Genomic DNA, 12,725 nt, shown 5'->3' with positions numbered 1-12,725 from the left:
GCACAAGGGGCCAAGTGACTGCCTGGCAGCTCAACACTAATTTTACTGCTTTCCCTTCCCTGTAATCAGACTCTCCCACTCTAAAAGGAGAGTGGAGATCAACTGTGGGACTATTTAAAGTGCAGCCACAAGCACTTGCACTGAAACAGGTGAAAGCAAGGCTCAAATTTAATTAAATTTTATTTAATTAATCAAATTTAACTAATCTTTTTCTTTAAGTCAGGTTTGCGTTTTTCATTTTGTGAAGTGTCACCTGGTGTCTGGCCAGATTTCTGATTTCCAGGGCAGCTGCTCCTTTCTAATGTGGTCTGTGGAATTCAGTCTTTTAAGAGAGACTAAAAGAGAGACTAAAGAGAGAGACTAAGAGAGACTAAAAACTGATGTCTTCTATGCTGAACCAAAGGTTTAAAGGAAATTCCCAACCAGAACAGGAGCTGTGGATAGGTACAAACCATGTGCTCTCACCTGAGCTGTTCAGAGGCTTTTCCTGAGGGAGGGATGTGTTTGAAAGCCTGGATTTTACCCAGGGCTGCCCAGATGTCCTCTCTTCTTCCCAGCTGAACCCAACAAATAAAAGGAAGGTGCAAGGAGCCACAGTTTGTTCCTGAGCTTGTCAGGAACTGCCTTTTCCAAGCTTTGTGTGTAATGTTGATCTGATAATCAGGACATGGTGAGCCACAGCTGAGGTTGATCTGACAGAGAGCAGCTCTCAGTCAAGCCCAAGGGGGGCCAGGGAGCTCCTGCCTTAGCTTGGGTCTGGCTCAGCAGCTCTCAGCTTGGGAGGCACCTCCTGCCTTCATCTGAAGCAGTTTGTTTCCAGCAAATTGGCTCTGAGGGCTGCACCCTCCTTCAGGGTGTCCTCAAACCTTCTTCAGATCTCACCTGCAGCTGGACATCACCTGTGAGTGAAGAGGAAGGCCAGAATTTGTTGTGTCCTGCCTGCTGCCAGGATAACTCTGAGCTCCTGATTCAGATTCCTGGTGGGAAGTGGTGAAACTGAGCAGGTCAGGAGGATGAAAGAGTTCTGAGGTGAAGAAAAGTCTCTCCCTGTTTGTGCTTCTATTCTTGATGGAGTTCAAAAGCTGCCCTGGAATAGGACAAAGCATTTGGGCTCTGGTTTAAAGGGTGGCTTTGGTCAGAGCATTGAAGGGAACAGAAAAACCACCTGGAACAGAACCGTTATTTGGAATTCTATGTGCATCCAAGGGATTCCTGTGCCACATTTTGCAGGAGCAGCTATGGAAAGCTCTTGTCTAAGAAGAAGGCTAGAATAGGTGAGAGAGTCACCTGCACAAATAAAATAAAATACAATAAAATACAATAAAATACAATAAAATAAAATACAGAGCTGGAAATAACAAGCCATGGATTTTGTCCTTAGGAGCACAGGAATCCAGTGAGGTGAGACCTGGAGCACCTTCTCCAGCTGAGATCATTTCCACAGCATCCAGAAACTCTTTGGAAGAGATGTTCCCTTTATTTGATGGGCACAACTTCAAAACAAGCTGGGTGACAATTGAGAAATTCTTCAGAATTTAGGGAATTTTACCCCCCTTTCCCTGTTATTCCCCAAAAATATAAATTTCCCTCCCTGCAACTGCAGAGGAGCAGCACCAGGGCAAAGCTGCGATGATGGTACAGCTTTGGTCTCCCTCTCATGCTGATAAAATTTGCAGGTTCTGAATTCTTCTTGCTCTCACCCATCCCCAAGTTTGAGAGTCTCCAGACCACATTATTGTTTAACTGCTTCATTCAAGGCCCATAAAATCTGTTTCCTGTTGTTTGCTCTCCCACATGGACTAAATCAGCCCTTAACCCTCCTTGGGATCTTGGGATTCACATCTGAAACCAAAAATGACCTTTAGGATACAGAGGTCATCTTCCTCAAGAGAATCTTGGTCTTTTGATCCCTCAGCTTTTTTAATCACAGGGTGAGATTGGGTGGGCTCATGGTGGAAATCTGAGTAAAGCCTGGGCATGCTGTGCTAAAGTTAGATCCAGGGCCTGTGCAAACTCAAGGACTGACACAAACAGCCTCTCTTCTCACTCTTTTTCAGCTGGAAAGTGAGGGATTCACACCCAGAGGCTTTGGAGTGCCTCTAAACCCCCCCCACTTTTACCTCTGAGCTGCCCTGGTTCCAGCCAGGGAGAATGGTTGGAGCAGAAATTTGGGTTACTGAGCAGGATCTTCCTCCAGCTTGTACCCACAGAGGCCGTGGGGGAAGCTTTGCTAGAAAATGGTTTCAATTCCTGAAGAGGAGGAGTCTGAACAGGAGAGGATCAAGTGGATCCCACCAGGGCATCCTGGCTGTGCTGGGCCTTCCATCAACCCTCAGCAGATTCTCCTCTCCCCACCCTGGGTAATCACTGAAAATCCTCTGAGCAGAGAGAGACAGAGCTGTCCCAGGATCTTCCTGGGAAGATGTGAGAAAGCTCAGAGAAAGAATTAAAACAATTCTTATCTCCATCTCTGCACCTGGCAGGCAATCTCTGTTTGTCAAAGAAGTTTACAAGAAGGAGTTTTCCCTTCTTGACCAATAGGTGAGAGAAGATTCCTAAAGGCCAATCAGGTCTTAGGCCCACCATTGTTTCTATAAGAACTGTGAATTTCTAACAATAAAATGCTTTTCATGCCTGATGATGGAGTCTCTGTACCACCTTTGGCTGTCCCCAGCACCCCTTTAGTGACAATTGTATTTGCTTTGTGGCAGGCAGGAATGATGGCTCTGACTCCATGTTCTCAGAAGGGTAATTTATTATTTTATGATACTATATTTTATTCAAGAATACTAAACTAAACTATACTAAAGAATACAGAAAGGATACTTAGAAAAGGCTAAAAAGATAATAATGAAAACTTGTGACTCTCTCCAGAGTCTCCCCTTGGCCCTGATTGGCCAAAGAGTGAAAATAATTCACACCAGAATCCAATGACACAATCACCTGTGGGTAAACAATCTCCAATCACATTCCAAAGGAGCAAAACACAGCAGAAGCAAATCAGATAATTATTGTTTTCCTTTTCTCTGAGGATTCTCAGCTTCCCAGGAGCAAAATCCTGGGCAAAGGGATTTTCCAGGAAACGTGAATGCCACAGGTGACACCGCCTTGCTCTCAGCCATCCCCTGCACAGACCCCCAGGCTGCTGCAATCTCTTCCAGGGCACAACCCAAACCAGGTCCCTCTGCAGGGAGCTCCTTTCTAGGAACAAACCCATTGCAGGGAAACCTTTCCAGAAGCCCAGAAACCCTGGGGTTTTCAGCACCCACCCCAGCTCAGGGTGGGAATGCTCTGGGCACAGGCTGGACCTGCAGTGGCAGGAATTGTGTGTCTCTGTTCCTGGGGGTCTGTTTTTGAATTCCTGGCATAAAACCCAGGTTGGACTCCAGGTTTCAGATGCCTGACACGAGGTCTGAGGAGAAATACCCTTGAAGCACATTTACTGACTGTGTTCTCTGAATAAATTTGCCTTCTTGCAGGAGGGAAGGCAACAGGGAAGTATTTTAGAAGACTGAATCAAGCAATTTAAAAGGCTAACAGAGCATGATTTGGGCACAGCAGTAATTTAATAGCTGGTTTTGCCATTGGAGTATCAAGTAAAGAAGTGACTTTAATGTTTTTAATGTAAATCAGCATGAGGGACCCCACTGCAAACAGAGATTCAGCAGCAGCAAGATTAAAACTGGACTGGACCAAGCCTGTGGCAGTCTCAAGGTTCCTCTCACTGCTCATTAATGCTTAGGGCACATCTGTGATAGAGCTGGGCCTGCCCCAGGACAGAACGGAGCAGATCCCACCCCACAGACAAAGCAGATGAACCTCCTGTAACTCCTGGATCCTGTACCCAGAACCCAAAGAAAACAACCAAAGAATTCAAAGTTTATTCTTTAAAAAAGTTATTTAAAGAAGCAAAATAATTTACTTCAATCCAAACCAAAAGAGATGCATTATTGAAAGCAAATAATTAAACAAAGTAACAACAAATTAGCCCTTGGGTTAAAAGTCCAGATCCCAACATTCCCAACCGTCCTGAGGGTTACCACAGGCACACACTCAAGGTTTGGGGTTTTTGAGGAGCACAGACAGGTCAGAATGTGATCCCCCACAGGCCTGAGGCTGCTTGAAATCCAATGCTAAGGCTGAGCTGCACTAAAAATGATGGCAGCTGAAAGATCCTGGTTAAAATCCGAAGTCCCAGCAGGGACAGGGACAGAATCTGAGCATTTGTTTGAGCAAGAACACGGGGTGAGGACACAGAGAAACAACCCCAGGATTCCGCTGGCTCCACTCAGCCACAGCTACAGAAACATTTGCTCCAGTCATTGGCACTTGGAAGTTCTGAACAAGAGCTTTACCCTTTTTAAATATTTTAATATTTTTAGTATTTTACCTCAAAAGTTGTTCATGTCTGTTCTGCCCAGTCAGGGCAGTGAAATCAGTGAAACTTGGCACTAGTGCAGAGTTGTGCTGTTGTAAATAACAATATTTGGACCAAATCTACTAAACCCCCTTTTCCAGGGACCAGTCTTGTGCAAAACCTTCTGTGCTTATCTTCTAAATAATTTTCCCCAAAGTTCACAGGGTTTTGTCCTTCCAGTTCTTGGCTGCCACCAAACCCAGGGGTTCTCTGTGAGGCAGCTGGAAACAAATGACAACCATTCAGTTCACTCCTGACAGTGCATCACCTTGATTTTGTATTTTCTGCTGGATTTGGAACTACACTGATGGACTTGGGAGTATCACCTGTGCAGGTCAGCTCTGCAGCACCCTAAAAACTGAAAAAAAAAATTCCTAAAAAGCATTCTAAAGGTTCCAAAGGTGATACAAATACAGACCTACCCTCACCAGGGCTTTTTCCCTTTTCAGGTTTTATAGAGCCCAAGAGAAAGGGAACAGCAAAGAGCAGCAGATGCATTTTCCAGTCAGTTCCCACACATTGCTGAGAATTCCCAGCCTTGGAGCTGCAGCTGGTATATTTTAATGCCAGAGCATGCAGAGCAGTGTGGAGCACTGCTATGATGAATCTCCATCCAAATAATTCTCCAGGTTGAGCACACACCCCTCAAACATCAAATGCCAGAGGCTTCCCATGGCCACAGGCAGCTGAGCTCTGGCCAGGAAACAAATTCCTGCATTTCCCAAGAAATCAAAGCCCCTCCATGATGGCAGAATGTCACCATTCAGTGTCCTCACAACCCCCACACTGCCCTTCCTGCTGGTTCCATGTGTATCCCAAAAGCTCTTCCCCCTTTCCCAGGGGTGTTTTTATTGACTGGCTGCCCTTGTGCCCCACAGCTCTTCAGGAGCAGCCCCACAGGGAAGGTTTTCACAGAAAATCTTCCTGACAAAGCTTTCTCAGCCCTGGCTGTGCAGGGTGGCAGCTCTGCCAGGTTTAACCTGCACTCATGGAATGGTTTGGGCTGCAAGGGGCCTTAAAGCTCATCCCATGGGCAGGGACACCTTCCACTGTCCCAGGCTGCTCCATCCTGGCCTTGGACACTTCCAGGGATGGGGCAGCCACAGCTGCTCTGGGCAATATCAAATAAACTGAACCTGAGCCAATGGTCCCCACGATTCTGCCCACCATTGTGTGTATGTTGCTGGAAAATAATATTTTATGTTAAATTTTTTGTGGATTTAATTCTTATCAGTCACATCAGTCAAAGTTAAAATAAATTGAAAAAAGTATTTATAAGGATTATCACAGATAAAGCAAATGTGATGCAGATTGATCCTCTTCATTCCAAGAAGAGAATTAAGACTGTAATTAGTGAAGGAAGCAACATTAAAAGGAAAAATTCTTCTCTCTCTGTTTACTGCTTTCCAATGCCCATTTGAAATTGAGCACTCCAAATTAAGATGTGTGACTGACACCAACAACCTGAAACTGAGCCTCCTGAGGCTCTGCTGGCCTGGCACTGACCAAATGCTCCCTCTGTTGGCTGAGGGCTCCTTCCTCCTCCTCCTCCTCCTCCTCAGAGCTGAAGTGAGGGCAGAACCCAGCCCAGCAGCACAGGGACAGCAGTGAGCACAGCTGGGCACCAGTGAACCAGGGGAGGCTGTTCTGGTCTGGGGAGAATTCCCTCAGCTGGAGGGAAGGGCTCACAATTCCCTCACTCAGAGAGCCCTGAATTCCACCAGTCTGTCCCCCACCTCCTGTGGAGCCATCACTGAGCTCATTTCCTTCCTCATTTTGCAAGGATGCTGCAATCAGAAGCTGGCTCAGGTGCCTGTGGCAGCTCTCAGCCTCCTCCCCTCCAGCACAGAGCCCCAGGATGGTTTGGGTTGGAAAGGACTCAAAGCTCATCCCATGCACCCCTGCCATGGCAGGGACACCTTCAGTGCCCCAGCTGCTCCAACCTGGCCTTGGGCACTGCCAGGGATGGAGCAGCCACTTCCTGCACCCCTGACAGAGTCAACCCCAACCCTCCACACTCCTTCCCTGACAAAGAAACTCCAATTTTACAGTCTAGAGACATTTTGAAGAGACTCTTTACAGTCTGTGGTAAGAAAATAATTCAGAATAAAACAATTTGCAAGTTACAGAGAGAGCTGAATAGCAGCTGTCCAAAGCAACCTCCAGTTACCAGATTAATGAGTGAGAAGCTGCCCAGAAATGTTGGCAGTTCATGTTAAAAATGAACAGCTGACAGGTTTGGTCCAACTTCGAAGAGATCTGAATGCTGCAGGAAAACAATACAGAATATAAACTGTTCCACCCACAAAGAAAGTAAAACACAGATGCAGTGTGTCCCCTCCCTTGTCCAAGAGTCTCTCAAGTGCCTGCTGGACCTTCCAAATTCCTCCAAATTCCTGCTGGAGGATCCTGCCAGGCCCAGATCACCCACAGCACACTTGCCTGCTTGACACAACGAGCTCCCAAGAAATTCCAGTCCTTGGGGTTTTCCTCAACCCAAGGGACAGCTTCAAATCTTCTTAGCAAACAGGCACTTAGTTAGGAAAGGTTTTCCTTTTTATTACAGCAATGGAGGATCAGGTAGGTGGCACTCCTGGCCCTGGAGATGTTGCATTTGTGCTGTACAGGTGCACAGAGAGCAGACACCCAGCTGGGAGGGGACAGGGCGGCACAACCCCGTGTGACACCGACCGTGCCACTCCTGTGCCAGCACTGCACGGGTTCCAACAGACAGGGGACACACAGCACTTCTAGCTTTTACTCTAGAGGTAAAGTGTCATCTTTTTCACAGCATTTAGTCTCTATAGTTCACTTTTGGGACTGGTTTTCTTCTGGAACAAAGCCGGGTGACAGCGAGAGAAGAATCCCAGCGCATCCCGAGGCGCTGCTGCTCCGTGAGCTGAGCAGGGAGGTAGATGCCATGGATGTTCTCTTCAGATGGACCTTGTGCTAATTAACTCTGGGGCCCAGAGTCTGTCACTGGCACCCAAACACTGCAGGGAGCAGCAGGAGAGGCAGCACAGATCGAGGCTTGTCCAGCAGCTGCACCTGAACCACGTTTTCTTGGCATCTGGAACAGAAAGGCAGCTCCAATTAGCACTAATTAGCTCTGGGGTGGGTGTGCAGTGCAGCAGTGCAAGTGCTGAGCTGGTCTGGCTGTTTTCAGAGTCATGAGCAACATCTTACAGGGAATGGTTAAAAGGAATTTCCCTCAGTTGGGAACTCAGATTTCATTATTTTAATTGGTTAATGGGGAAAAATCTGGAAACAAATGAGAAAAAATCTGGGAATAAATGAGAAAAACGTGGGAAAAAAAAATGGGAAAAAATCGGGGAATAAATGGGAAAAAAACCGGGAATAAAATGGAAAAAAATCGGGGAATAAATGGGAAGAAATTCTGGAATAAATCCGGGAATGGGAAAAAAATGGGAATGGGAAAAAATGGGAAAAATCCTGTGGGAGTAAATTGGTAATTGGTTATTTCACCATTTTATTTGGTTAATCCAGGAATCAGCATGTTCCAGATGAACGCAGCTCAAGGGGAGCTGTGCAGGAGTCAATCACTCTGCTGTGCACACCCCTCTTTCAAGGTGTTTCCTCAGAAATTACACCTTCTCCAAACAGTCCAAATGGTTTCCCAAAAGGAGACAGAAAGGAATGACACAGCAAATCACACCATTGGAATTGGTGGAAATCATGGAATGTTTTGGGCTGGAAGCAACCTTAAAGACCATCTTGTTCCATCCAGCCATCAGCCAAAAGGGTGATGTGAATGAAAATTCCTTTTCTTAAGCTCTGCCATCAGCTTAGAGGGGAATTTTTCTTTTTTGAGCATTAAAACATTGTAGGATCCAATTGCAGGATCCATTGTAGAATCCAATTCTCTGGGAATCAATGTGTGTCACAGACATCTTTTATGAAAAATCCTTTTGCTAGGATTTTGTCTCCAGAGAAGCTGAGAGGCCTCAGGAACAAAATGATTAAACAATGGTTATCTGCTGCTGTGGAATGCAAAAGGTGCATCTGGGATTGGTCTCATGTGGTTGTTTTTAATTAATGGCCAATCACAGTCAGCTGGCTTGGACTTTCTGGTCAGTCACAAGATTTTATTATCATTCCATTCCTTTCCTTTCAAGCCTTCTGATGAAATCCTTTCTTCTATTCTTTTAGTATAGTTTTAATATATCATTTTCTTTTAATATAATATATATCATAAAATAATAAATCAGCCTTCTGAAACATGGAGTCAAGATTCTCACCTCTTCCCTCCTCCTGGGGCCCCTGCAAACACCACCACACTCGGTGACCCCGAGTGAGGAACATTCCCACAAAAATGTTCTATAAAAGGGGAAAACCCCACCTAGAGCAGGCAGGCAGCATTTCTAAGCCCCATTTAGGAGCTGCTGGAAGGCAGAGGAGGCAGGGCACAGTGAGGTTCCAGCTCACCTTCTCACATGACGAGGCAGGAGAGTCCCATGCAGCCCTGGTTCCCATCCTCGCTGCTGTTGAGCTTCTTCATCCGGTACTGCCGGATCTCCCTCACCAGGGTGTAAAAAGCGTCTTCCACACCCTGAATGCAAACACAAGGTCAGGCATTTTCTTCCCTCAAGCTTTTGAAATCACTGATCTGTCCATCCCAGAACCCCTTAATGGGTTTGAAAGTCACAATTCTGCAAAGAGCAGCACCCAACTGATCCTGTGGCTCCTAAGAGGAGGAATCCCATATGGATGTCCCAGCCTGACTCCTCCTGGGGTAACAACTACTAAAATAAACATGGAAAACTGTTGTATCTCAGGAAGGTTCCATGCAGGAAACCAGCTGCTCCTTGCCTACTTTTAGAATTCTGAGAATTCAGGATTTTCTGGCTGCTGCTCAATAATTGCACCTTCTCTGCTCTGTTCCCCTGCTCCAGGGCTGGCTGGACAGGCCCACGTGGCCAAGGAGGCTTGGGAGAAGCCCATTAGTCCAGTCTGGGGAATTCTGTCTGCAATCATAATCTGCTAATTGGCTTTCATTAACGAGCCAAGAGAACCCAGCAGGCCTGGGGTGAGGGAGCTCAGCCTCTGACACTCCAGGGAGAGCAGCTGAAACTCTGCTGCTCCTCCTGCCAACACTGCAGGTGCTGAAACTGGCTGCAATCAAAATTTTAACATCACTGGAAGCAGTAGAAAGTAGCTGGGTTTCTTTTTCTTCTGTGTGTTTTGTGAGATTTTATAATAAGATATTTATTTATTACAGTTAAAATGTGGCTTTTATTTAAGACATAAGTATTATTTTTTAGGAATTGTTTTACAGGCATTTGTTTCTTATTGGGAGGTCTTTTTATGGTTTTGGAGGTTTATTAAGAGGGGTTTTTGGTGGTTGCATTTGAATGTTTTGACAGTAAAGGAGAATTTTAATATTTTTTTGGTCATGTGTTATTTTTTCTTGTTAGGTAATTTTCCACAAAACCACTGTAGGTCTCTTTACATTTACTGGTATCAGTTATGTTTATTATTTTGAGTATTTTTTTTCCCTAGTTAGTTTTTATTAGTAACTTCAGGGGACTTGAATTTTTTTTATTCTCTGTTATTTATCAACATGACCCACTTGAAAAGAAGTCAGGGCGAGTCTGAAGCGATTCCTGCACTGGCCCAGCCCAGAACTCTTTCAAAAAAGTGAGTGGGGAAATAAAAGCTAAAAATGTAAAGGGATTGAAAAAATGCTTCTCCTGTAAATAAGGCAAAAATACATGGGAAAAATGTTCTTGATGCATTTCCCAGGAAGAAGTCAGGCCCTGGGGGAACCCCTCACCTGTCTCGTTTTTGCAGAGGTCTCTATGAAGGGGATTCCGTAGCTTTTTGCCAATTCTTGGGCCTGTTTTGTGTCCACTGTCCTCGTGGGCAGATCACACTTGTTCCCCACCAGCACCATGGGCACATCATCTGAGTCCTTCACTCTCTTGATCTGTTCTCTTTAGGAAGACAAATTATTAAAAAAAAAATAATAAAATTAGGAACTATTTTCTAAATAGAAAAACTGATTTAGTTCAGTATTCAAACAACCTTGTGCCAGAAAAACATATTAAAGGTGAGCAGGGCCTGAGAGGTCAGCAGCATGGCCAAGCACTTTGTACACTTCATGTTCTGTCCATGGATAACTCCACTCTGGATTTCTCACCCATCTCCTTAGAGATTACATTCTGTAGCTGCAAATGGCAGCTGATTCACAGAATCCCAGAACAGCTGGGCTTGGAAGGGCCCTCTGGAGATCACTCAGTCCCACCCCTCTGCCAAGGCAAGATCACCTGAACAGGTGACCACATCCTGGAGGGTTTGGAATGTGTCCAGACATGGAGACTCCACAACTCCCTGGCAGCTGCTCCAGGGCTCTGCCAGCCTCATAGAAAGAAGTTTTTCCTCACATTGAGGTGGAACTTCTTGTGGTTTAGTTTATGGCCACTGCTCCTTGTCCTATCCCTGGGCATCATAGAAAAGAGTCTGACACTGTTCTCGTGGCACTCCTTGGAGATATTTATATGGATTGATTAAAAAAAATAATAAAACTGGATAAAAATCATCCCAGTCTTAACTGACTAAAGGTGGTGCTGAGGCCCTGGCACAGGTGCCCAGAGCAGCTGTGGCCGCCCCTGGATCCCTGGCCAGGCTGGATGGGGCTTGGAGCAGCCTGGGATGGAGGAAGGTGTCCCTGCCCATGGCAGGGGATGGAATGGATGGGCTTAAAAGTCTCTTCCAACCCACCCCTGTCTGTGATTCCATGCACTGGCACAGAACAGTGACAAAACTTCCTGAAAGGAGTGGGAGATTCAACATTTGTCCGTTCCTGAGCCTTCCCTGAGGCCCTCCAGTGCTTCACTCAGCCAGTGTCCCCAGCCTGTCCCCCTGTCCCTGCACTCCCTGCCCCCGGGGCAGCCCAGCTGTACCTGTAGAGGTTGATGTCAGCGAAGGATTTGCTGTTGTTGATGGCGAAGACGCAGAGGAAGCCCTCGCCCGTCCTCATGTACTGGTCCCTCATGGCGCTGTACTCCTCCTGCCCCGCCGTGTCCAGGATGTCCAGCAGACACGTCTCGCCATCGATCACCACCTGCTTGCGGTAGGAGTCCTGCAACACACGGCCACTGTGAGCCCTGCACTGCTCCTGCCACCCCAGGGCCACGGGGGAAATGTAAAAATAATCATCAAAACGCAGGAGGAGCTTTGCCAGCTGTTCTGCAGAAGATGTGGCTGTCCCTGGATCCCTGGAAGTGTCCAAGGGCTTGGAGCAGCCTGGGACAGTGGAAGGTGTCAGGGTTGAAACTGGGTGAGCTTTAAGGCCCCTTCCAACCCAAACCAGTCTGGACTTTGTGATTCTCATCCATTTGTGATTCTCATCCATCTCTGACGAAAAACCACCACACCTAAAACTACAGTATTTTAAATATTACTCAAACCATCACATTTTAAACCATGCCCAAACTACCCTATTTAAAATGAGACTCTAAGCCCTCTCATCCTTTGTTACAAAACTCACAACTCCTGTTGCTTTAAAGAAATTCCTCCACAGGAGAGGAAAATAAAGAACAATCACAAACACCCTCCCTGCGAGCAGAACCCCCGCCCTGCCCAGCCCCGTGCCGGCCTCTTTGGCCGCCTGCGGCTGCTTTAGGGAGCCCGAGGGGAACGAACAGGGGAGGAACCGCTCCCAGAGCCCCGGGCCGGGCCGGGCTGCGGGGAGCTGGCGGCGGATCCGCTCCCGGCCCGGCGCGGGCGGCGCCCCCGGCCCGGCGGAGCCTCCCCCGCGCTCCCGTCCCGCGGCCCCGCGCACCTCGATGGTGGGGTCGTACTCGTCCACGAAGTGGTTCTGGATGAGCTGGATGGTCAGCGCGCTCTTGCCCACGCCGCCGGCGCCCACCACCACCAGCTTGTACTCGGTCATGGCCCCGCGGCCTCGCCGGGCCCGGCCCGGCCCCGCCGCCGCCGCCGCCGCCCCGCGATCGCCCGGCGCCGCTTCCGCCTCCCGCCCGCGCGTCACCGCCCGCGCCGCTTCCGCACACGCGACACGGGCGCGACACGGGCGGGACACGGCGGGACACGGGAGAGATACGGGGGGACACGGGAGGGACACAGCAGGACATGGGACACGGGCGGGACACGGCGGGACACGGGAGAGACACGGGAGGGACACAGCGGGATACGGGACACGGGAGAGACACGGGCGGGACACAGCGGCACACGGGAGGGACACAGCGGGATACGGGACACGGCGGGACACAGGAGGGACACGGCGGGATACGGGACACGGGAGAGACACGGGAGAGACACGGGTGGG

General features: G+C 47.9%; 1 protein-coding gene across 1 annotated transcript; it reads right to left on the bottom strand.

Moving 5' to 3' along the window:
- Nucleotides 1-6,474: 6,474 nt before the first annotated feature.
- Nucleotides 6,475-12,381, bottom strand: NRAS (NRAS proto-oncogene, GTPase). The gene is made up of 5 exons (XM_036398477.2): nucleotides 12,222-12,381; nucleotides 11,341-11,519; nucleotides 10,212-10,371; nucleotides 8,864-8,987; nucleotides 6,475-7,487 (listed from the first exon to the last, which is right to left on the bottom strand). Exons 1-4 carry the CDS (start codon nucleotides 12,330-12,332, stop codon nucleotides 8,868-8,870), a joined length of 570 nt encoding a protein of 189 aa, XP_036254370.1. The 5' UTR covers nucleotides 12,333-12,381; the 3' UTR covers nucleotides 6,475-7,487; nucleotides 8,864-8,867.
- Nucleotides 12,382-12,725: the final 344 nt, after the last annotated feature.

This window comes from Molothrus ater, chromosome 25 (assembly GCF_012460135.2).
Source record: "Molothrus ater isolate BHLD 08-10-18 breed brown headed cowbird chromosome 25, BPBGC_Mater_1.1, whole genome shotgun sequence".
NCBI lineage: Eukaryota > Metazoa > Chordata > Aves > Passeriformes > Icteridae > Molothrus > Molothrus ater.
This window is presented reverse-complemented; position numbering and strand designations above follow the sequence as displayed.

Excerpts from the sequence above, each read along its gene's own strand:
- NRAS (XM_036398477.2), bottom strand. The coding sequence starts at position 12,332 with ATGACCGAGTACAAGCTGGTGGTGGTGGGCGCCGGCGGCGTGGGCAAG. Across the intron at positions 11,520-12,221 it reads AGTACGACCCCACCATCGAG|GACTCCTACCGCAAGCAGGT; the intron begins GTGCGCGGGGCC and ends CGTGTGTTGCAG. Across the intron at positions 10,372-11,340 it reads GCTGACATCAACCTCTACAG|AGAACAGATCAAGAGAGTGA; the intron begins GTACAGCTGGGC and ends GTCTTCCTAAAG.